General features: G+C 41.3%; 1 protein-coding gene across 1 annotated transcript in view; it reads left to right on the forward strand.

The window, feature by feature from the left end:
* Positions 1-25,237, forward strand: part of DLG5 (discs large MAGUK scaffold protein 5) — a 3,463,687-nt gene that overhangs the window by 3,295,826 nt on the left and 142,624 nt on the right. The window contains exon 32 of the mRNA XM_044055764.1: positions 1,188-1,297. Within this exon, the coding sequence (XP_043911699.1) occupies positions 1,188-1,297 (110 nt within the window). The remainder of the gene's footprint in view (positions 1-1,187; positions 1,298-25,237) is intronic.

Genomic DNA, 25,237 nt, shown 5'->3' on the forward strand with positions numbered 1-25,237 from the left:
GGATGTTGGTAGGATACTTGTTACGTAACACAATAATGAAATTTTGGTCCCAGTCTTTTTTACTATTTATTTATTTACATACTTATTTTATATAATTTACACTTATATCTCACAATTATATATTTCATTGTTTTTAAATTTGTAAATGTGATCTGCTAATTTCTACTGCGCAGTAACAATTTTTTTGTTATGAATATATTGTAAGTATTTTGGAAAATTTGTTAAGCCCTTATAGTGCGTTAACAGTTTTTTAATTGATTCATTTGATTTATTTAGTTAGATTAATTTGTTGCTAAGGTTTTTAATTGGTTATAATGAACTTTGGAAAATTATTTATATGCATCAATTAATGATTTTAATTGATTCTGATGAAGTTTCGTGGGTAGAGACGAAAGCACGCTAAATCTAATTTTTGTAAGAGGTTTATGTTTGACATCGATTAAAAATATACCAATATACATTTTTTACTACTGGAGCATGGTTTTTCAGTTCGTTAACATTGCTGATTCACCTTTGTTTACATCCAATTCAGTTTAACACTGCTGATTCACTTTTGTTGCATCCTGGTCAGATTGTTAATACTACTGATTTACTTTTGTTGCATCGTGTCATACCTCTCAAGTGTACAAATTTACTCAGAATGTCCAGATTTTTGCTTCATACTTTTGGTCAATATTTCATAAAATTGTGGTTTTCTAGCAAGTTGTTGGCAAATCATTGAACAGTTACGTCAGAAAATAACGACAGACATTTGAGTTTCAAATTTCATATCCTTCAGAAAAATTCATACTAATGCCATACCTTTTATTCTGTCTACTTTCTAAGTTTGTAAGAGCAATATTTAAAATGTGTCCCTATTTTTAGGCCTTTGCCTCCCCATTATTTATGGCATTGTCCAGATTTCTTGGCTCCAATAGGTTGAGAGGTGTGCATCCTGTTCAAATTGTTAACACTACCGATTCACTTTTGTTGCATACTGTTTAGTTCGTTAACACTGCTGATTCATTCTTGTAGCATACCCTTCAGTTTAACACTGCTGATTCATTCTTGTAGCATACCCTTGAGTTTAGCACTGCTGATTCAGTTTTGTTGTACACAGTTCAGTTGCTAACATTGCTGATTCACTTTCATTGCATCCTGTTCAGTTTGCTAACACTGCCGATTTACTTTTTGTTTTCCTTTTTAAGGACTGTCACTGTCTGCTTGATATCGCTCCTCATGCCATTGAACGCCTTCACAGTGTGCAGATCTATCCCATTGTTATTTTCATACGCTACAAAAATGCAAAGCAGATCAAGTAAGTTACATTTTCTGAGGAAAGTATGAACTTATCAGTTGTTTTAACAAATTTGGTAAGGTAGCAATAAATAACATGATGACCTACCTGTTTTTCACAGGTTGTTGTTCTTGAAATTAGGTGTTACTGAACTTTTGTGGGAAAAATTATAGGAAAAACAAATGCTGGATGAGGCATAGAGCCGAAAGGTTAGAGCTTAATATGTTCTATCACTGGCTGTTAACGAAGGCACTAATATGGTTCTATAAGAGCTTAGTGTTGTAGAACTCTGCTTCATTAGCTTTCTTTTGAGGGCTTTTAGTAACATAAGTAATGTAAAAACACTTATGTATTTTTCAACACTAGGATGAGAGCTAGTTTCCTGATGTAGTTGTTGCCATCCAAGGAATTCAGATCTAACAGAGTATGACAAACAGTTCAGGAAGATCAGTGAATCGTTACTTGTGAATTGAAATAATCACTTGCCTGGAAGTGATGTAGGTGGATTGGACACTCTAAATTGGCCCTAGGAGTGAGTGCATGCGTGTGTGTGCCTTCTGTGGAAGGTTGGGCTGGCAACTCAACATTGTAAAACTCCACTGCCAATCATGAGCGGACAGGTGATCTGCTGTGACGACCCCTAACTGGGAAAAAGCCAGAAGAAGAAGAAGCAATAGCAAGAAATAGAAAATGCACGCTGTGTACTGACAGTAACTGGAGATCAGAGTTGGACCCGGACCGGGAAACTTTGAAGCAGTAAAACTTAACCAAATAGTGCTTCTGGATCTCCCCTGGAAAGGGAGAGTTCTGTCCAGTGGGCTTACCTTGTCAGTAGATAGGTGGAAAAAAAAACAGATTTTACTTAAGACAGTTAATTATAACAAGCTTTAATGTCATTCTTGACAGCATGCAGTTATGACTAGCAATGGCTCTCAGTTACCAGAAACTAACTATACTTGCAAAGTTTGTGTTGAGAATAGGAAAACTTGCTTCAGTAAGCAGTCTGAAAAGTTGAGGGGTTTCATAGCTTTGTGGCTGAGATGCTTCTGCAATATATGTATAAAACAGTATTAAATAATAAATCCATTGTCATATCAGTATACCTTTTATGGCATTGGCCAAGCTGTTATGTTGACGCAGAGAAGTTTGAGTCCTTCTTGTCTATACCTAGGCACTTCTGTCATTACCTAGGCATTAATCTAATTCTGGCTTCTTCCCTTCTGGAAATCCAGAAAACCACTCAGATCAACATGGAGAAATCCCTGCTGTCTCAAAACACTTGTCACCTTCCTGTGAGTGGTATTTCACACAAAAAGCAGAGGGCCTTTCTACCCAAGGCAAAAATCGTGTTCCTTTCCCAGTAAGATCGCCAACCTCAAAAGCATGTCAGCCAAAGAATTCCCTAGGCTGCTTGGCTTTGTGGCTTCCTGAATTGTAGTTCCATAACCAGCTGCACAAGTGAGCTGCAGTGATACTTAAGAAATTGGTTGTGCCAGCAACTTCAGTCTCCACAAGCAAACATCCTACTACTGCCTTGTATAAGGACAGAGAATGTATTGTTCCTTAAGGGAGTCCCTTTCAGAATGTGAGCCACGTTCCAAGTGCTGACAGCATATCCACTGGATACCTCTTGGGGTGCCCACTCAGGTGTCTTGAAGGGCTAGAGTGTTTGGGAAACACAGATCTGCAAGAGGCATATAAGCACAGAGGAAATGATGGCAATGATCCTAATCATCAGAGACTTTAGACACTTTTGGCAGCCAGGCCTTCTGAAGATCATGACAGACAATACAACAGTTATGTGGTACTTAAACAAATAGGGAAGTACACACTCTTGCCTGCTTTGCAGGCTAGTAATACAGGTAAGGGGAGGTAGCCCAGGATTCAAGGCTGTCCCCAATGGTGCTGTACATTCCCAAAGATGATAACATCCTGTCAGGGGATCTAAGTAGTTTTCCTTGGACCCCAACAAAGAGATGTTTAAGAGAGAAGTCTTTCTGAATCTGTTTCCCAAGTGGGGTGTGCCAGAGGTAGACCTTTTTGCCTCTCTAGAAAACAGACAACTCGGGTAGTTCTGAAGCAGGCACCCACAGAAGGGAGCCTGAGTGAAAGAAGCCATCTTTCCTTGAACTGTATGCTTTCCCTCCCTTTACCCTCATCTCCAGAGTGTTGCAGAAGATCAGGGAGGACAGACCTTTGATGATTTTATTAACATCCTTCTGGCCCAGGCATCACTAGTTCTCCCTTTTGCTGAGCCTTGCTATAGAGGAACCTCTGATGTTGCTTTCCCAATGGAGACTGACTTTCTCAGGACAAGGGGTCCGTCATACTGGCCAACCTGAGGACCCCGAAATTGAGAAGATGGATAATCGAAGCGGTCATCCACACCATGCAGATGTTTTCTGAGAATGTGATACAGGCATTAAAGGGAGCCCAGAAAGTCCAGCACCAAAAGAACATATATAGCCATGGGACAGAACCTGTTGCTTCAGCACCAAAACAGGGTCCTGTAGACATCGTTCTTTGCAGTCAGAATTTAACAGCGTAGTTGCTGAAGTTTTAGTTCCTTGTAAAAATGTATTTTCTGCAGATTTGTCTGGGTAGAAAGCTAGTTAAAAATGGAAGTCATATTTATGTAAACAAAAGAGGTTTCTTTATTCATCCCTTAAAAAAATGTCTTGCAGAAGGTTAGGCAAATTGGACTGAAGGTTAGGCAAATTGGACTGTGGTGATGAAAGTGTTTGTTGTGTTTGCTAGGTCAGGATTTATCTTGCCCTCCTGTCAAGGCTCACTGCTTGAGCTTGTCTACTTACTTGCCTAAAAGTCTTCATCTGCTTCTCTTCATACTGTTAACATGGGCGCCAGAACCATAGAGCAAGGGGAGAGGGGCACCCCCCACAGACACACTTTTGCAGCACTTGCAAGTCCCATACCTCTCAACCGTACCAAGTTCCGTGGTATTTACTGTTTTTTAGGGCAAAATGATAGGGTGCCATGAATTCCCGGGTGGCCCCTTCAATTTCCGATTTTTTTTCTTTTTTTTTTTTTTTTGAGTTGTCATCACGCACATCACAGAGGCGCGTGTGCAGTGATGACATCAGGCAGACTGTTGACTCAGCTCACCTTGGTCAGAATCTGACTGTCTTTACTTTCTTTATGGACAATAGCGAATGGAGAAGCCACAGATTAACTTAAGTTTTAACTTCAAGACCCACCCGGTACAGGCTGCGCAGAGTCCGGTCTGCCCAGTGCCCAGCATCCTCATGCACTCCTGGGATGAAAAGATTTACTTTCCCTGGCAGCTCCAGGTACGTAAAAAAAGAACGGTCAGCTTCATGTGGAAGCAGGGAAACATTAGTACGCCCGCTCCAGTGTCGTATCTGTGTTAAACTTGTTAAAAACTTGTCTTGTTTATTTAGGGACTGTGTTGTTAAACGTGTGCACTTACTTATTTTTGGGACTGTATACTATGTTTAATTTTAATTTTATGGACATTTGACTGGTCCGGTGCTTGCCTGCTCTTCCTGGGAACCCAGACGTCACCCTGCCTGCATCCTGCTTTTCTTGACTGAGAACCCGCTTTACTTTGGGACTTTATACATTAACTTAAAATTTTTAAGGACGTTGAATACGCTTTATTTGGGACTGTGTACTTTAATTTTAAGTCCATTTGATGTCACGTCACCCTACTCTTTCTGAGTGAGAACCTGCTTTATTTTGGGACTGTATGCTTAAAAAAAATCTGCTTTATTTTGGGATTGTAAGGATGTTCGACTGGTCCGGTGTGCGTGCTCTTCCTGAGAACATGGACGTCACCCATGTAGGGAACGATCCCACAGCTGGTCCAGGGAATTTGCTGCAACAAGTAAGGAATTGCTTGCCATCATGCTGACAATTAATACATTTCACTAAATAAGGTACTGCAGTGCTGACAACAAATACATTAATACGTTTCACTAAGTTTCCTTCATTAACTAACATGGCTATAATAGTGATTGCACTGCACTTCGTGGATTCCACCTTCAGATTCTTGGAAGCTGTAAATTGAAGTGCCAGTAAGTGGTTGGTTGTATTTCTGACTTTTTTAAAGAAAATGATAGTGTCTTGATTCTGGCAGATACCAATTTGTCCATTGGAATTGTACTTGTTAATCGAAAAAAACAGATAAGTACCTTCTACTTTCAGAGTGTAAATCTCTTAAGCAGTACCTGCTGAAAGGTGGTGAGTTGGTTTGGTTTGGTAATGTAGGAATTGCTGTTAGGTTTAATAATGGCTAATTTTCTTATTGTTAGACGACTTTGTATTGTTGTTGTCTTTCGGCTTTTCCCCAGTTAGGGGTCGCCACAGCTGAACTCCGGTCCGCTAATGATTGGCAGTCGATTTTCACAAACGCCGAGGTGTGCCAGCTCGACATTCAGCCTTCAACGAAGGCGCCCATTTATGCATGTCTTTCGAATGCCCATCCAACCGCTGGGAGGACATGCAGACTCCACACAGAAGGCACTCCCCGCACTCCAGCCGAGAATCGAATGGAAGAACCTCTTGCTCTGAGTTGTATTGTGTTTTGATTAATTTCCTTGCTAGCAGTTAAACTGCATTCTTACTAGGTTAATTGCATTGGAAAGTTATTTATTGTGACTAATACGTGGAGATGTGGCAAGCAGTCTTGTTAACAAAGTAGTTTGTTCACATAATCGCTGTTTACATCAGAATAACGAACAAATAAGCCAATTTACTGATGTGGCATTTTGATTTATCAGTCTAGTTAGACATTTCAGAAAAGGGAATTAATTCAGTTATGTTCGCTTTGATCAGCATCAAGCACTGTGTAAACCAAGAAAACCTGATGTCACTATTACATTAATGAGAAATACAGGCAGATTTCAATAAATAAATAAGTACACATGAAATGAAAGCATACCTCTCTATTTTTCAGAGCAAGAACATAAAGCCAAAAATAATGGTGGCACAAAGGCCCAAAAATAGGGACATATTTTAAATAGTTCTCCTGTAAACTCAGTTATTTACTAGAATAACAGGTTTTTGCATTATAATGTATTTTCTGAGGGATATGTGAAGTCTGTAATTCAAATGTCTGCCATTATTTATTATTATTTAGTGACTTCAGTCTTCATGTGGGTATCCCATAATCCCACGAGAGTGGGTGGAGTTACATAATTATGTATGCAAATTTTGTTAATCAGCACATAGATTTGTACCTATTTTTCATGGGCCTTTGTCCAGATTTTTGATGTTTCCAAGTTAAGCTGTATGCTTGCGACCTCTCTGTCCCGAATAACTCTTCATCACGTGCGCAATGACGTCAGCATGCCCGCACACCTGTTTGAATACTGGGAGGTACAGGATTCATCTGTCGCAGGAGGATTTACTTACTATTATGCACTATGCCGTTCAGGCAGTTTATTCTTTCAACCGCAGAGGTGAGCCGCAGATTTCTTTATTTAACTGCAGAGCTGAGCCGCGGATGTCTTTATGTGCCATTCGGGCAGAAGGATTTCTTTATGCAGAGCTGCTGTGCCAGACGAAGGTACTGTCTTCAGCATTATATAGATTTGGATTTAGAGAGGTGTGTGTGAAAATGCCCCCAACAGGACACATCTGGTGGCTAGAGGTACACAGGCTCAAACCCTGTACCTTGGGTGCAGGTAAAAAGAACCTAAAGTCCCTAGCCACCATCACTTGTGAATTTATGCCTCGCATTTTTTTTGTTCTGTTCCTCATTAAATCTCTGGTTTTCAGTGGCAGTAAAACAAAACCTTTTATGATAGCAATTTTCTAATTTTATAAGATCAGTATTTGAAATGTGTCCCTATTTTGGGGCTGTATTCCCCCATTATTGGATTTGTTCTGTATTTTTGTGCTAAGAGGTTGAGACCTATGATGATAAGTGAGAACTGAATTCACTAAATGATAGACATTTAAGTTTGTCTTCCTGTCTTTCAGGAAACTGCTGATTTAGCTTAGTGGTATGTGGCTTTGACTGTAATGCACAGGGTTCTAGGTTCAAGACTTGGCAGTGAAATGTACAGTGGTAGCACAACATTTTATGCAAGCAACTTTCCAAAATTATACAAGCAACGTTTAAAATGTGTCCCTGGCCTTTTGCCCCCCCCCATTGAAAATAAGTGCAAGAAGCTGTGCAACATGCCTATGGCTTACACTACTGTAATTCTGTGTTTGTATTTATATATGTGTGTGCATATATATGTATGTATATAAGTAGACTGTTATCATGGAAATGTCCTGAATAGGGCAGTTTTGTCATTATTGGTGCATGCATTTTGCTTCATTGCCTACTGGAAAAATGTTCAAACAATGCATTTAAAATGCGCTCTAACTTAACATGTGTGCTGTATTATACAAGGAGTATAATTTAATAAAGTCAGGAAGGTGCATCAAAGAACGCATGTATGTTTCTTGTTTTGTGCACAAGGGGCCTCTGATCTGAAAACAGCACAAAGGTAATCTTTATCCACCACTGGCCAGATGCATTTTCTTTGGATGTGGTGTGGGTTTTAATGCTGTTTCAATGAATGTAAGTTTCAAGGGCAGAGAAGTTTTAATGCCAAATCTATTTCTATTGTAAGACAGTATTGCTTTGTTTAGCAGATATCTGTTAGCGTTTGTGCATTGTGCTATAAAATGTAAAAAAAATCCAAATAATCATTGTAGAAGTAAAGCAGTATGCACACATTAGTGTTTATCGTAAATGGGGTGAAATAGCCAGGTAATGGGCTAATATAGAATTATCAGCCATGGGAGATAGGTAAGACCAATCAGAAAATGTTAATTCAAGAATCAAGCATCAAAAGGGAATTGGCTAAGCTTAAAAAGTCCTCCAAGTGAACTTATCTTGTGGTAGTAAATAGTTATAAAAAATTGCCCTTTTTAGATCACTAAGTGCACCTCTCACACCCCCGCCCCCAGTCTACAACAGCTTCCGGTGCCTCTGACTATTAAGCTGTTTTGAAGAGTGTGTTTCACTTTAAACTCCCAAAGATAGTAAGTACCATGTGGAATGGATGTAATTTTCTAAGAGAATGACTGTGTAATATTGTGCGCCTGCAGAGTAAGTGAGCTGGACGTTTGTGGCCCGAAAAATTATAGCATGTGTAGACTGAAGGTTTTCACTTTAAAGTAGTTGTTAGGCATAAGGTAGAATAATAGTCCAGAAAATACAGTCAGACTTGTGTTTTCAAGTGTGCATTCGGTTTCAGGGAAAGAGTTCAGTAGAAAGGAAAAGATAATCGTGCTGGATAAGCATGAGATGTGCAGAAATAACACATCTGATGTTGTTAATCTTTGTTCATTCCTTACTGATGAGTTATTGGTTCCGTCCCCGGAACCGAGCCGGTCAATATCAAGCTCGCATCAGCCAAAAATCTTTCGAGCCAAGGTCCTACCCAGAATGCTCTGCTCCTTGTTATCTTAGATCTTGTTTGCAGCGTTGCTGACCAGCCATGTCAAGCCACTCTCTCAGGTAAGTGTCTAATTTTTGACAGTTTATATATTGTTATTACTCAAATTATTTCAAAAGTTTATTCTAATATTTTCCTACCCTATCGCACACTTAGACTATTTCCTTTAGTATTTTCCCTTTATTACCTTTTTTTCTTATCTTGTGGTAATTCTCCATTACCGTAGTTGGTAATCCTTCCTTTTCTCCTTTACCCTTTTTCTTGGGTAGCCGTTATTCTTCCTTTTGCTACTGTGCGTCTTCTCCACAACAGCTATGTCGGATAAGAAAAGTTCCATTGATTTCAAGCAATGCAAGGATTGCAGCCTTAAGTTAATCACTTTCCAATGGCCATGACTTATGTGTCTACTATCTTAATGTCTCTCACTTCATTGTTTGGCCCTAAAGTCAAGGATATGCTGGCACAATGCGAACAAGATGGCAAGACCTTGTCTGCCGTTGGTGTCAGACACTCCACCCCTCAGCGATTCTACTCTAGAAATCAGAGGAGTGGAAAGATCTGGCAAAAGAAATCACAGGGTTTTTTCCGGGATGCATGTGCCAAGTTTTCCCCTAGAGGCAGAGGGGGAAACTCCAAAGGAAGATGCCCCTTTCGGGGCAGAGGAGGTCCGCGAAACCGGGGTTCCAGACTTTCTTTCTCTGGCCAACCCTATCAATGCTCCTGAAGCGATGCCCAACTGCTCACCTCTGGAAGCCGTTGGGGGTCGTTTCAACTTATACCCTGCTGCCAAAACATAACCAAGTCTTGGGTACAACGGATTATATCCAGAGGCTATCACATCCCCTTCCGTCTTTGCCCAGTCTCATCAAGAGTGTTACCTGACATCCCACCCAGCCAAAGGGAAACAGCAGCACACAAATTCAAAAAGCTGCTACAAAAAAGAGTCATCCAGACGGTCCCCCCAGACCAGATAGGATCAGGGTTTTACTCAAGGTTCTTTTTACCGCCAAAAAAGACTCGGGACTGGCGACCAATTCTGGATCTCAGTACACTAAACAAATTTGTAAAACCAGAGAAATTTTGGATGGTCACGGTTTAGTCTGTCCTTCCTCTTCTGGAAGAAGATGATTGGATGTGCTCTGTAGATCTTCAAGATGTGTATTACCACATAAAAATGTCCAAACGCTCAAGAAGATACCTCCGCTTCTGTATAGGAGCCATTCGCTACCAGTTTCGAGCCCTGCCCTTCGGTCTCTCTACAGCACCCAGAGTGTTCACAAAATGCATGGCAGTGGTTATCGCTCACTTGCAACTTCAAGGATTCCAGGCATTTCCATGTCTAGATGACTGACTCCTTACTGCCCCCTCCAAGCGTCTACTGTAAGAAGCCCTGCAGTATACTCTCTTAACAGCTCAAAGCCTGGGAATCACTATAAACTGGGAGAAATCCAACACAACGCCAACTCGGTCTTTGGAATTCTTAGGGGTACTGTTGGACACAAGAAATTGCACAGCATCCCTTCCAAAACATAGACTTCAGAGAGTAAGACAACAAGTTCAACTTCTGCTCTGTCACCACAAATCCCCAGCTCAGTCTGTACTTCAGCTATTGGGGTCAATGGCAGCTTCAATTACCATTGTTCCCCTAGCCAGATTCCACATGAGACTTCTTCAGTGGCTACTTCTCACTCAGTGGTACCCTCTACAACACCCTTTGTCTTTTTAAATAAGTGTGACTCAGAGATGCAAGCAAGATTTACTCTGGTGGACGTCTCGAAATCCCCAACAATGGTCTCACCCTTTCACCCCCACATCAACCGATAGCCACGGTGACCATGGACACCTCCCTGTTGGGGGGCTGTGTCAGGGAAAACTCGGTCCAAGGCACCTGGTCGGAGACAGAGGCCCTTTTGCATATCAGTGTCCGGGAACTGAGGGTGGTGCTTCTAGCATTGCAAGCATTTACTCCATCCTTCCATCAGGGACTATTGCGATCCAGTCAGACAACATGTCAGTGGTCTGGTACATCAACAAACAAAGGGGCACCAAATTTTACCTGTTATGCTGAGAGACCTTGAGAATATGGCACTGGGCGATAGCTCACAACCACTTTCTGATTGCAATGCGCATTCCTGGGAGCTCCAACATGATAGCGGACAAATTGAGCAGGTGCATTCTACAGCCTCATGAGTGGTCCCTCAATCCTCTGATAGCAGCAAAAATCTTCTACCGCTGGGGCCAGCCTTGCTGCGACCTATTTGCCTCCCCAACCAAGTACAAGTGCAGCAACTACTTTGCCCTGATCCCCCCTCGGGGACAGTCACCAAGGGACGCTGTAGTCCACGCTTGGCCCTCAGGTCTTCTTTATGCCTATCCTCCTCTTCCCCTCATCTCCTGATTTCTAAAGAAAGCACGACAGTTGAAGAGCAAAGTGATCCTCATTGCTCCATATTGGCCTCGACAAGTCTGGTTTCCCTTCCTCTGGCCTCACCTGCTAGATCAACTGTGGATCCTCAATCCATCCCCCACATTGATCTCATATCTGCAGGGTCTGATTCACCCCAATCTAGCAACCCTGAAACTGACAGCTTGGTTTCTCCACTTCCTATGATTGCCAGGCATGAAAACCTTTCATCCCCTGTGCATCTCATAAATCATCCACCAGACTAATGTATCTTAACAAATGGAAGAGGTTTTCTTTATGGGCAGCAGATAAGCAAATAGACCCCTTGTCAGCCCAGGTTTCGGTGGTATTGAATTATTTATGACATCTTTTCCACTCTGGGGTGTCTGCCTCTACTATCCGTGTACATTTGGCTGCCATCTCAAATTTTCATATTGGTTTTCAGAGATTCTTCACTTATGTCACACAGACTCTGTAAGACTTTTTTGAAAGGGATTATTCACCTAAAACCTCCCTTTAGAGAACCCGTACAACCTTGGGATTTGGCTTTGGTTCTGCAAGACTTCAAGACGCCACCACCGCAAATGTGATACTTAACAAAGTATCAGTGCTATAGATACTTAATAATTAAATGTCACCTTAAGTTCTGATGTAAATGGCAGTACACCCAAATTCCACCACAATAACAGTGTGCCGTTGAGCACTTCAGATCCAAAATTAAAAACAATGTGTCAGCATATCATTAAATGCTTAACGGCTAAAAGCCAGGACATCAGCACGGTAAAAGCGATGTTAAAAACTACCTTCAATTCATATTAGAAATCACAATGCGGCCAAATATCACCACATCAATGTTATATAGTTTTTATTTTGTGATGGAATAAAGAGTTTAACGATATAGCATTGGCGTGGTGATATTTGAATATGAATTGAAGATGGATTACCTTATTTGTCTGCTGGACGCCTTTAACCTGCTTCTGCTGTTTTGTTTGCTTATTTGGTTCTGCAAGCTTTAACAGCTCCACCCTTTGAACCTGTGTCTTATTGTGATGTAAGATATCTGTCTTGGAAAATTTTGTTTCTGATTGCAATCACATCGCACAGAAAATTGTCAGAACTTCAGGCCTTATGCATCAAACCTCCGTATCTTATCTTCCATAAGGCAGGGTATCACTGAGATTCAACCCTACTTTTTTGCCAGAAGTGGTGTCAGAGCGATCTATCAACCAGTCTATTGATCTCCCAGTGTTCTTTCCTAACCATTTTAACAAGGGAGAGTATTGCCTGCACTCCTTGGATGTTCATAGACAATTACGTTTTTATCTGGACAGAACAAAATCTACCCGTAAATCAGACCAACTCTTTCTGGCCTTTTCTGGACCTAGACGGGGTCATCCTGTATCAAAAGTTACATTGGCTTCATGGTTGAGAAATTGTATCACCTTTACCTACAACAAAAACAATCTCACCTTGCCTCATAGAGTCAAAGCACATTCTACAAGATTTATGGCAACTTCAGCAGATTGAAAGAAAAGAATTCAGCAGCGCGTAGGGCAAATGCACGGCTCACCAATCATAGAATATGAAACAAAAATACACAGAGCCAGCATACAGTGTCCAAGATAGAATTGTAATGAATATTAAATCATTACAAAAGAAAAAACAAACCGGTTTCGGCAGGAAACCACAGCCTTCATCAGTGTTGGTTACATACATAGTGGTGAACAAAAGTATATATACACACACACATATAAAATCATTATTAATTAATTGAGTTCAATCAGAGATTTTCATTAAGACCAGGTGGGAATAATCCCCCTAGTTTGATTATCCACTTTTTTTCTTTGGTATTAAGAATGGAGTGTAATCCAGTTTTATTGTGCTTATTGCCAACAATTTTATCAATAATAATAAAGGTAAATTTAGCAGAAGTATGTGCCAAGTGGTGTTTGTATAAGGCATTGTTTTGCCTTTTATTCTTTATGTTGCTGATATGTTCAGAAATCCTGATTTTAAGTGGTCTAGATGTTTGTCCTACATAAAATGAGCCACAATGACAGGTGGCTAGATAAATGACCCAGTCAGTACTACAGTTTGCAAAAAACCTTAGATCATAAACTACTGGGCAGTTTCTGCTTGAAAATTGTTGCAATAAGCACAATAAAACTGGATTACACTCCATTCTTAATACCAAAGAAAAAAAGTGGATAATCAAACTAGGGGGATTACTCCCACCTGGTCTTAATGAAAATCTCTGATTGAACTCAATTAATTAATAATGATTTTATATGTGTGTGTGTATATATACCTTTGTTCACCACTATGTATGCAACCAACACTGATGAAGGCTGTGGTTTCCTGCCGAAACCGGTTTGTTTTTTCTTTTGTAATGATTTAATATTCATTACAATTCTATCTTGGACACTGTATGCTGGCTCTGTGTATTTTTGTTTCAACTTCAGCAGATTTCCATGCTAAGGTTTTCCTCAATGATATTTGCTCAGCTGCAACTTGGGCCAAATCTCATACGTTTATTCTTCATTACAAATTGGACTTGGCCTCCAGAGGTAGAGCTTCCTTTGGTTCCATGGTGCTCAGGAATGTCCTTCCATGAGGGCCACCCAGGAATACAGGTAGCTGGGGACTCTGTCCCATCAGTAAGGAATGTACGACAACATCAGGTAAAGAAGTTATGTCTTGCCATAACGTTCCATCTGTGTTGTTGATCTTCGTTCATTCATAACTTCCCACCCTCTGTCCCCCATCCGGAGGTTCTTGGTTGATCTTATGTACTCCTTTCTGGTTGGTCTGTTATGACCAGAGGTAGCCTCTACTTTTATTTATCAACGTGCAAACTCGATCTAAGGTAACAGGGAGCAGAGCATTCTGGGTAATACCTTGGCTCGAGAGTTTTTGGCTGACACGAGCTTGATATTGGCTGACTTGGTTCCGAGGACGGAACCAATAACCCATCAGTAATGAATGAATGAAGATCAACAACACAGATGGAATGTTATGGTAATACATAACTTTTTGAGGAAAGCTACAGAATGTTTCTTTCTCAAGGGAAAGATATGTGTACTTGGAATGCTAGATAAAGACTAGACAGTTAGGCACTGTCAGGCATCTGCAGAAGAGACCTGAAAACCAAGGCTAAAGAGGCATGTAGAACATTACAGGGTTTTGGTTTTATTAAGAAGTACTTCAGATACAGGCAGTGAAGTCAGTTAAGTTGATTTTTGGACCAATATGCCAAAGGTCTTTGCAGTACAGACACTCGAGTCTGAGTACCGAAGTCAAGTCAAATGTCCAGCATTAATCAGAATATACGTGCAGAAACTTTGGCTATATTTATTAGCACTGTTACTGTTACCAAGCATTCCCGAATTTCTACAGACTGTTATTGTTTATCAGCACTGTTGTTGGAGACAGTATTCATATATTGTTGACATCTACTGAAGCATTCTTAACTGAACTACAGCATGTGCAGAATTCATTCTGAAAAATACAAAAAGACCTGTCCCATAAAAGAGAGACTGGCACCCGTTCAGCACAAGTTTGGGTAATTAACAGATAAATACATTCATTCCAGTCTCATTTTAGCTGTTTTCCGTTAATTCCAGAATACTACAGTCTTATCAGTTTTTTTCACATTCATTGTGTAGTTCACTGTTCCAGTAATAACTCTTGCAGCTTTTGCCACAGAAGGCCCAGTGGCTGGATTTATAACCAGAGCGTGGTACCCTTCATCTCAAGTGGATGGCCTCCCTACCTGGACATCAATATCTGCCTGTGCCATCTTCAATTTTTTCTTGTTGCAGTTTGCTCAATATTTAATCCATTGTTTTGAAATCTTTTTCAAGGTATTCATCAGGTGTGATTTAAAGAATTGGCAGATAAGCAGTTCCTCTGTTTTAAGTTGAATGTTTAGTAGCAGTAGCTTTCAGGCATTAGGTCTAGATGTCAGGATACTGACAGTGTGAATAGTTGTTGAGTTTAGGCAGCAGATCTTCCATAAAGAGTTTGACAAGAATTTTTTTTTACCTGGAGCCTGAGCATGGATTTGTAAATTGTCCCCATTGTGCAGTGTTTAACCAGAAGATGATTGGGAAGAGGGCAGAATCTCCAGGACTATTTTAACGAGAGAAAGTTACCTGTCTTATCTAAGGCTGATGTGGTGTCAGCCAGATACACTTGTGGATGCAGCACCAAAAAAGGGTTCACATTTGGAAAAGTGCCTTAAAGTGAAGGAGTGCCAGGAGACCAGTAACTTTCTGCTAGAAGGCATCATGTCCTTTGACGTATTTGGCTAACCCATGACTTCTTCAGCCAACTCTGGGTCATTGCTCGTTTGGTGGTTACCTTATAATTGTGTGATACCTTGTCTTCCAAACCAAATACCTCTAGTATTTAATCTGTTTGGAGGCATATGCATAAGCCTGTGGTTCCGATGCCTATATTCTGTTTAGAAATGAAGGTGTTATTTCTTCCATCTTTGTCCATTAGGATGTCAGCACTTACAGAAACTAGGTTTTGGTTAACCACATGCATCCCAAGGCCTCTAAGGTGGTCTGTACATCCAAATCTAGGGCCGTACAATCCAGCCAAAAATGAATGTCTGCCAGTTTCCAACAGCATGCTGCTGGGTGGGTCGTCATCCTCTTTCCATTTCAGTTTCATTCACAGGGTCTCATGTCCCAATTTTTTTTTTAAAGAATTAGTCTTCCTATGCAGCTGTCATTGTCAGGGATTCCCTTCTCAAAACAGGAAGAAGACACCCCCCGTACTTGGACTCAGAGGTGTAGGTACTTGCTGTCTTCCTCTTCTATAATGAGGGCACCATATTCTCTGCTCCTCCACCAGAGGATGCCTGATTTGAAGAAATATTTCATGGAAATTAGGCAACACACAAAATGGGAGGCTAAGCACTCTTTGGAAACTAGAAGATTCATGAAACTTCTGGGACTGCCTGAGCCTAAGTAAGGCCTTAGCCATTGTTTCAGTCTTTAATGCCTATTGGATCCAGATTGCCAGCCTCCTGCTGTCAGAAAGCCTGACTACCTTTGCAGAACTGGTGACTCCTTCACAAATCCATGCACTGCAGATCCAGCTGTACCATGTATGGATTCCAGTAAAGAAACAACTAGGGCTTCAACCAAGAATGTACTTCATACTGTAGAGAAAATAAAACTCTTCACAGGTTTGGGAAGAGAATCATCACTTGTTCTACCCTGACCTTTTCATCCCTTAATTGCCAAACTTCAGTGTTGAAATACCTTAGTCTTAGGCACTCATTTGCTTAGAGCTGCTCGTCATTTGGTGATGATGCTAGAAACTGAGAGATTTTGCTTGCAAGTGAAGCCATCCTTAGCAAGAGAAATGAAACCGAGTATTATTTTGCACTTGCATTACTTGCTTTCATTACATTGTAAAAGATTTCTGTGCTATTTATTGTTTTTTCTGCACTTGCTTAGAGTTTAAGTTGCATTTTAACTGCTGTAAGAGCTGCTGTTCTGCATTTAAATACACTGTGTTTTTCAGTGCTTTTAGGCATCTGTTTTTCTGTTCCATAACAATTGGGCTCCAAACCAGTCATTTTCTATCAATAGCATCAAAGTTTGCACTGTATTTGCAGAAGAGTGCTGATTTCACCTATCTGAGCTGGGAATTGCTGATGGAAAGTTTATTGTGTGCTTACCTGATTGGTCTTAGGGCATAGCTAGTGTAAAACTTGTTTTTTTATTTTTTTTTTTGCTTGTATATAACCCTTGTGTTTGCAAGAAGCTGCTCTTCGCATAGAGGCGGTTAGTAGTGCCCGGTATATAAGTAATGAGCTGAAGTTGCACTTTCTGTATAAAACCCACCTTGGAAATTTGCCTCAGTCCTGTGCTCCTCATAAACCAACTAATTTGCATGCTAAGCAGCACTGGTGCATTTAGTTAGGACTGTTTAATAGGTTTGGCTTACATTGTTACACATCCCAGAACTGTTCCTGCTCAGACAGCATCTGGTGTGGGTGCTGAGCAGCATCGCTGGATAGGTTAGCTGTACATTACAGAAAGTAAGCCCTCATCTGCTTGCAAACACTCTCCACTCCTTTCCCTAGTAAGGCACACATTAAGACCTGCAACCATGGATAGGCACTTTCCTGCTGTATCTGCATCCAGCTTGGTGGATATGGGCATCCTGAGGCAATGTAGCAATGTGCACTGGCAACCCCTTAATTCTCGAACAGGCAAATACAGTATGTGAGAGATGTAGTTGCACAATGTCACCAGAGGCCAGACTGTCACATACAGACACAAAAAACAAAACAGGTTGTCAGAGACATGTACATACCACTCACCACTCACCACACTTACAAAGGACCAGTCACACAGACCCGTATATGTGAAGGTGCTCACATGTAACTTACCCAAACTTCAGTCTTCTCAGATGCAGAACTCAGAAAATCTGCATGCCTGCAAACAAGGCAACTCCCATCACAACACACAAAACCACATCTCATTGTGTCTGTCCTACCAAGCTCTTAAGGTGTAACTACCCACAACCCAATATTTGGGTCATAGGAGACTCCGTTGTGAGGCACACTGATGTCTCTCTCACCAGACTGGATAAGAAGAAGGTCACAGTCAGTTGCCTCTTAGGGCCCAGGATTCCCTAGATCATGCAAGCACTCCTGTCACTAAACCCCAAGTACCAGTATGACTCAGTCATAGTCCATGTGGGTGTAAATGACCTGATATTTACCTACCTGGGTTATATGAAAAGAGACTTGATTGAGCTCTCAGAATGTGTGTTATGGGCAGGTATGAGCCTAGCATTGAGCAACATTCTACTGTCTCCGAGGACCATACCACCACAGTACCAACACAAAATGATTGACTTTAATAATTGGCTTAGCTGCTGGTGTCATTCCAAAGGAGTCCAATATTTTTTGGCCTGAAAGAGCATGGTTAACATGCCGCTGTGCTTTGCCAGGAATGGTCTTCACCTATCACCACTAGGCTTTCAGTTATTGGCCAAAACATTATCTAACTCTATAGTGCCATTTTTAAGTATTGCCAAACAGACAAGCCTTCCAGCGTAGCAAAATCCCCCCAGGATAAACTAACTGGTATTACTCCTCATTGCTAGGAGTCTCACCAAGAAACTGCACTTCTCACACTGGAGAATGCTGATGTCTGTGCAGTTACTGAAACATGGTTCAAAACCATGGAAAGCACTTCAGCAGTGTGTGGCTATTATGCATTTTATACTTTCTGATAACTCACTACATGCGAAAATGCAAAAGACGGTGGTGTATCTGTCTGCATAAAGGATAAGCACATCTCAAAACTGGTCAGACACTATGACATGCTTCAGCTTCTCCATGTCCCATTAACCATGGCAAAAATCCATTACCATATTGTTGCTAGCTACAGCTCCCCAAACATGAACCAGCAAACCCATACGTCATAACCGACATTACATGGATCACTCGCTATTTAGCTTAGTATCATTTTCATGGGTGATTTTAACTAACCCTCCATTGACTGAGAAGCATACATGATCAGTAGCTTGCAGGCCCAAATATATCTGGATTTTCTCAATGCAAATGCCCTGAAGCAGCTAATCTGCACTCCCGCTAGGGGTACAAATATCCCAGACTTGGTACTCACAAATATGGGAAAGCACTGCACCTCCCCCACGTGTGATATCCTCACTGGTTAGATCAGATCACTAAGTGGTCTCCCTTGAAATAAAGATAAAAATAGACCCCACCTAACCCCAAAAATTTTAAGAACTTTTCTAAGGGAAACTACTTCCTATTAAGTGATGGGTATAGCTAGTCTCCAAGCTCCCCCAAACCCAGAAAACACAGAAGCCTATGCAGAGGAGTGCACAAAAGCCCTATACAACTATATAAACAACTGCATAGAAATGGCAGTACCAAACCTAAATAAGCCTTGGTCAAACCATAAAAACAAGCTGGTAGTTTCCTTGTACAAGTTGGCTATATAACAAAAGAAAGAAATCTTGTCTAGAAGTAAAAGAAAATGTGCACAACAGAACAAAAATACCTCATTAGCCTAAACAAACAAATCAGGGAACTAGTCAAGTGTTCAGAAGCAAGTTTTGAGGCAAAAATAGCCCGTCAAGCTAAGGATAACCATAAGGTATTTTTCAGTTATGTTCATAGTCTTAAGAGCAACACCCAACAATGTGCAGAATTAGTTGTAGATGGCATCACCTATACTCAGCCAGAAGATCTAGCAAATCTGCTGGCTGATAAATTCAGCTCAGATTTCATCTTCCCATCACCTCTGGTTTCCCATTCCCTCCCCCCTCCCCCACCATGGTCTTTGAAATTAAAAACATGGCTTTGAAGGGTTGCAACTATATACTAGGATGTCTCTCAAAAAGCTTGAAACAGTCCCTGCCAGGCCCACTAGGACCTATGTTTAACCATAGCCTCCATACTGGCTTTGTCCCTGTGGAGTGGGGGGCAGCAGTAGTCATCCCTCTGCATAAAGAGGGACCATCAGCTGACCCAGGAAACTACAGACCCAGAAGTTTGACTAATCTTATATGCAAGGTCATGGAAGGAATAATCATGAACCTGATAAATAATGACATAGGAAACTTTTAAACACTGGACCCAACCCAATTCAGCTGTGTCAAGGGCAGATCATGCCTACTAAATCTGGATGACTTATTTGAGAAAGTCACTAGGGCCATGGATGGGGGTAAAACAATGCATACAGCCTACCTTGACATGGCCAAGGCATTTAACACAGTTCTCCATTCAGGCATTATAAATAAACTAAAAAAAACTGGGCATAAATCTGACATTGTCGACACGAGAATAGCGAAACTGCAGAACATCGAACAAGTAAACGGAAATCTCCATAAGGGGAGATTTCCATTTACTTCAGTGTAGTGCGATCTCGGAGTTGGTATATTTAAGTAGCGGTGGGTGGGGGGTGCAGGGGGGCTTGCCCCCTGCTTACACAGTTTATTTTTTTGTTGTTGTTTTTATTTTTTTCTGAACATTCGATGTTTTAACAGTTCGATCACTAAAGGCCGACCTTTAGTGATTCGAACTGCTAAATATTCAATGTTCTAATATAGACCCGTTATGCACATACATAAAGTGTTTAGTAGACAGATATGTCAGTATTCTGTATTATTAGAAATGTGTATGAACTTTAGTCTATATATTTAAAATTGATCTCTTAAGAACTCTGTATGCACTACACTGTATCTATACCTGAAATAAAAAAGACCACAGTAAAGAACTACTCGAAAGCCGACTTCACACTTCTAAAGACTAGTGTGGTCTCCTTTAAGGCCCCCGAGCCGGCGGAAAACAGTACCCAAGCCGCTGAATCACTTACAAATGCCTTCTACCAGCACCTACAGGACTGCATGGATAAGGCAATCCCAAGCAAAACAAAGACTCTTTGTACCAAAGGTAAGCGTCCAGTCTGGTGGACCCCAGCCATAAACAAACTCTACAACAAAAGGAGGAAGCTACTACAAGATAGAGCAAAATCTTTAAAAGGTAAGACACCTTTGATCACTACAAGTAAAAAACTAAGAGCTCTCATAAAATCATCCAAAGCAAACTTTGAGAGAAAAATAGCTAAAGACTCAAAAGACAATCATAAGGCCTTCTTCAGCTATGTTAGAAACCTGGGAGGAAACTCCCAGATATGCTCAGAACTAGTTCAAAATGATGTGAAGATTACTGATCCTACAGACATTGCCAACATACTGGCTGACAGGTTCAGTGCAAACTTCTCCCCCCCAAAAGGTGAGATATCTATACCAAATGATTGTAGCCCCCCAAACATCTCTAACGCCCAAGTGAGAACTGCTCTCTCCAAAGCAAAAAACACAGCATCCATGGGACCTGATGGCGTCCCCGGCTGTGTGCTCCACGAACTCAACGAGGAATTAAACCCACAGCTAGGACAGCTGTTTAATCATAGTCTCACCTCTGGATACGTACCCAGGGAGTGGCGCACTGCGACAGTGGTCCCACTTCATAAAGGCGGTGCCTCCACCGACCCAGGAAATTACCGGCCCATTAGCTTGACAAGCCTTATCTGCAAAGCCATGGAGAGGATCATAATGGATCTCATAAACAACGACATAGGGAATTTGCAGACTTTGGATCCAACCCAGTTTGGCTTTGTCAAAGGCAGATCATGCCTTTTAAACTTGGTTGACTTTTCGAAACAGTCACCAAAGCCATTGATGAGGGAAAAGCAGTCCATACAGCATACCTCGATCTGGCGAAAGCTTTCGATACAATACCCCACTCGGGTATCATTGAAAAACTCATCAGCTTAAATGTTAACCCATACATCACAAGATGGGTTGCAAACTGGCTGAGCGACAGAACCCACAGGGTCAGAGTTGCTGGCGCCATGTCAGACTCTAAGCCTGTTACAAGTGGTGTCCCACAGGGCTCAGTCCTGGGCCCACTCTTGTTTGGCATCTACTTCTCCGAAGTACAAGCAAACACAGGAGGGTTATGGCTGACAAAGTTTGCAGATGACTGCAAACTGGGCGCCGTAGTCGAAAACGCATCTGACACAGATATCCTTCAGAAAGGTCTCACAGAAACGGATAACTGGTGCCAGAGCCATGGCCTAAAGTTAAATGCCAAAAAATGCATAGTCATACCCTTCGGGAAAAACAAGGTTACCCCTAGCTACCTCATAGGTGGCAATCCACTGAGCACAGAAGAAGTTATTAGGGACCTGGGGACCCAGGTTGACAGTAGCCTGTCATTCGACACCCATGTAGCTAAAGTAGTTAGGAAGACCTTCTACATTGCCCACCTTATCATGAAGGGATTCACATCTAGATCAAGGGAGGTCATAGTTTCCCTGTACTCATCACTCATCAGACCAATGATTGAGTACAATGCCCCATTCGAATGTATCTGACCCGACACTTGCAGCAGCTGGAGAGGCCACAAATGTTCCTCACCAAAAGGATAAAGGGTCTCAAAATCTGTCCTATGCTGCCCGACTGAAAGAACTTCAGCTCTATTCAGTCGCTTACCGCTTGCTCAGAGGTGACCTGTGCCTGACATACAAGGCCATGTCAAGCCCAGATTTGATGAATATGCTTCACCTCAATAAATCTAGATCCGTCAGAGCCACAAGGACGGCAGACTTAAACCTCGACACGGCTATTAATAGGACATGCTGGAGGGATAGATTCATCACCCAAAGACTCCCTATGCTGTGGAACAAAATCCCGGTATATGTGAGGCAGAGCACCTCGCTGGCCTTGTTCAAGAGAAATCTTGACCAATGGATGGGAGATCGCAGATATATCCCAGGGATTACCTCAGTGTCACTGCTCGACAGAGGCACAGCAAAATAATGGGTATAGTTCCCCATACTAAAGGGGTGGCGTAAGCCACAAAACTATGGGCTAGGCTTGTAAATGCCCTCTGGCAGATAGCCTAGTATAAACCTATGAACCTATGAACCTATGTATTACTTCTGTATTGTAATTTTTTGATATTTTGTACAGTTGTCCTGTTGTAAATGTGGAGTTTTTCTCCCTGGGTCTCCGGTGAAAAAATAACTGTATTTAGTCAAACTCTCCCGGTAAACAAATGTAAAATAAATAAGTAAAATAAATCCATATGTCCCCAGATAGATAGCCAATGGGTACTTTTCCGTTAATGGGGCAACAAAAGCAAACAGGTTACTTTTCCGTTAACGGGGCAATTCTTTTTTTGGTCATGGTTTTAATGTTGTCTTCGTTGTTGGAGTGCTATTCATTGTGTGAGATGTCAGTACTGCTTACCCCATGGTAAAGTTCCCAAAAACTCACCTTACAGGACATTTTCTGTACAGCGCAGTAACGGCTTTTTATTTCGACAAACGCTAGAAATGCCGTGAAACTGATGGTACTATGTGGCCGAGTCTCTCAAATTGTTTTATGACTGCAAGTTTATATTTCCTGTGTGGTTTACTTTAAAATAATTGGTTTTATGAATATATGTTTATAGTTCAGATTCAGTTTCCTTTAATAGATTTTATTTTACAAACAAGGCACAAAAAAGAGGGGTGAAATCAAGTTACACACACATACGAAGAGAAAGTCTAACTATTGTTACAATCATGGCAATATGAACGAAAAGCATTCTGTGTCTCTATTTTATTTCAGTACAGTGTGCATGGCTCTCATCTGTCCTGATTTCTACTCAAAATTCAGCTCTGTCCCTCTTAATCCTACATAGAATTTATGCCTTTTGGAGAAAATGTGTTGACTTACACGTAATAAATTACAGCAGTTAGGAGTTAATAGACTCATTTAACTTCAGACAACTTACATGAATTCACATTTGTCTAATTCTGTCAATGTCTCCAGTTATTATTACTTTTATTTCTGGGTTGTTTACTGACTGGTTGTGAGCTATTCACATTCTAGTAATGAAGTTATCAGCTACAATGTGTTATGGGTCAATGCGGACGGCAGGAAGTTGGTTTACCTGTGTTCAGAACTACAGACCTACAATAGGGACGTAATTAGTACTTCAGTGTGAAAAATGCCAAACTGTTAGCGGTGAGTAAGCAGTACCGACATGTCACACAGTGAATAGCACTCCCACAATGAAGAGAACATTAAAAGGATCTCCCAAACAGCCTTTTGCCCCGCTAACAGAAAAGTACCACCAAATGTTTTACTGACAGGGCACATATTGTTGAAGTGAGTAAATCCAGATCCAGAAAGAGGCCGTTTACTACTGGTATGCCACAGGGTTCAGTGCAAGGGCCACTCTTGTTCTGAATATTTTTTCTCTGAAATTAAGGCTAATGTAGAAGGCCTGTGGCTGACAATGTTTGCTGACTGCAAGCTGGGGGCAATCATTGAATCCCCCAGTGATGCAGATATCCTTCAGAAAGGTCTGACACAGACAGATAATTGGTGCCAGAGCCATGACCTAAAACTAAATACAAAAAAATGCAGAATCATACCCTCTGAAAAGTCAAATCCCACTGCATATTACAGCATTAAGAGCACGTCCCTAAGAGGGGACTCCAAGATGAGAGATCTAGATATACATACAGGTAGTAGCCTGAACTTTGACGACCATGTATCCACAGTGTTGAGGAAGACCTTCTGTGTAGCACAGCTTATAAGTAAAGGTATGGTATCCAGATCCAAGGAAGTTGTAGTCACACTGTACTCAGCCTACATCAGACCAATAATTGAGTGTAGTGTAGTGTAATGCATGTGCTTGACTAGGCATTTATGACAGCTGGAGCAACCTCAGATGTTCCTCACAAAATTAAATGCAGGGTGTTAACAGCATGTCCTATGTGGATAGAGTAAAAGCCCGAGCCCTTTAATCTATCTCCTACCAACTGTTAAGGGGTGAATTATGCCTAACCCACAAGACACTCACAAATCCAGCCATGATGGAGCTGCTGCACATTCGCAAGACTAATATCACAATGTTCACCCAATCTAGGGATCAAAACCTGGTTTGCAACTGAAACAGTACATGCTGGAGAGACAAATATGTGTCCCAGAGATTACCCCTTCTCTGGAGCAGGCTTTCTGTTCATGTTAAGCAGTGCTGTTCCCTGGCCCTCTTTAAAGGCAGTTTGGATCAATGGATGGGAAATTGTCAGTTCACTCCTGGGGTAGTGAAAAGTGTAGGCACAAGCCTAATCCACCCTCTAGCCCCTAGGGATTGTAAATTGGATAAAAGCTGGGTAATACTGGCTAGGCTTGTAAGGACTCTAACCATTAGCCTAGTAATCTATGAACCTGTGAAGCAGTGTATTGTCCTGTGCGAACTTAAGGAAAAAGACTGAGAAGACAGAGGATAAGGACCTGAAAAAGTGTGCTTGATCTATGCAACCTTCATTGTCAGATGACTAGGCACACCACTAAATGCAGTAGTAATGCAGTGGATGCGTCATGCAGTGCAGCAGCTATAATGTCAGTCTTAAGGAGGCACATGTGGCTGAGGACACAACCCCTGCTAGATCATGTTACAGCAGAGACCCATACATATCTCCTCACTGGAGAAAGTTTCTCTATTATTTCATTCAGCTACACCAAAATATAGCATAAACTACCATACAGAAA

Source organism: Protopterus annectens, chromosome 14.part0 (assembly GCF_019279795.1).
Source record: "Protopterus annectens isolate FY-2018-M chromosome 14.part0, PAN1.0, whole genome shotgun sequence".
NCBI classification, from domain to species: Eukaryota; Metazoa; Chordata; order Ceratodontiformes; family Protopteridae; genus Protopterus; species Protopterus annectens.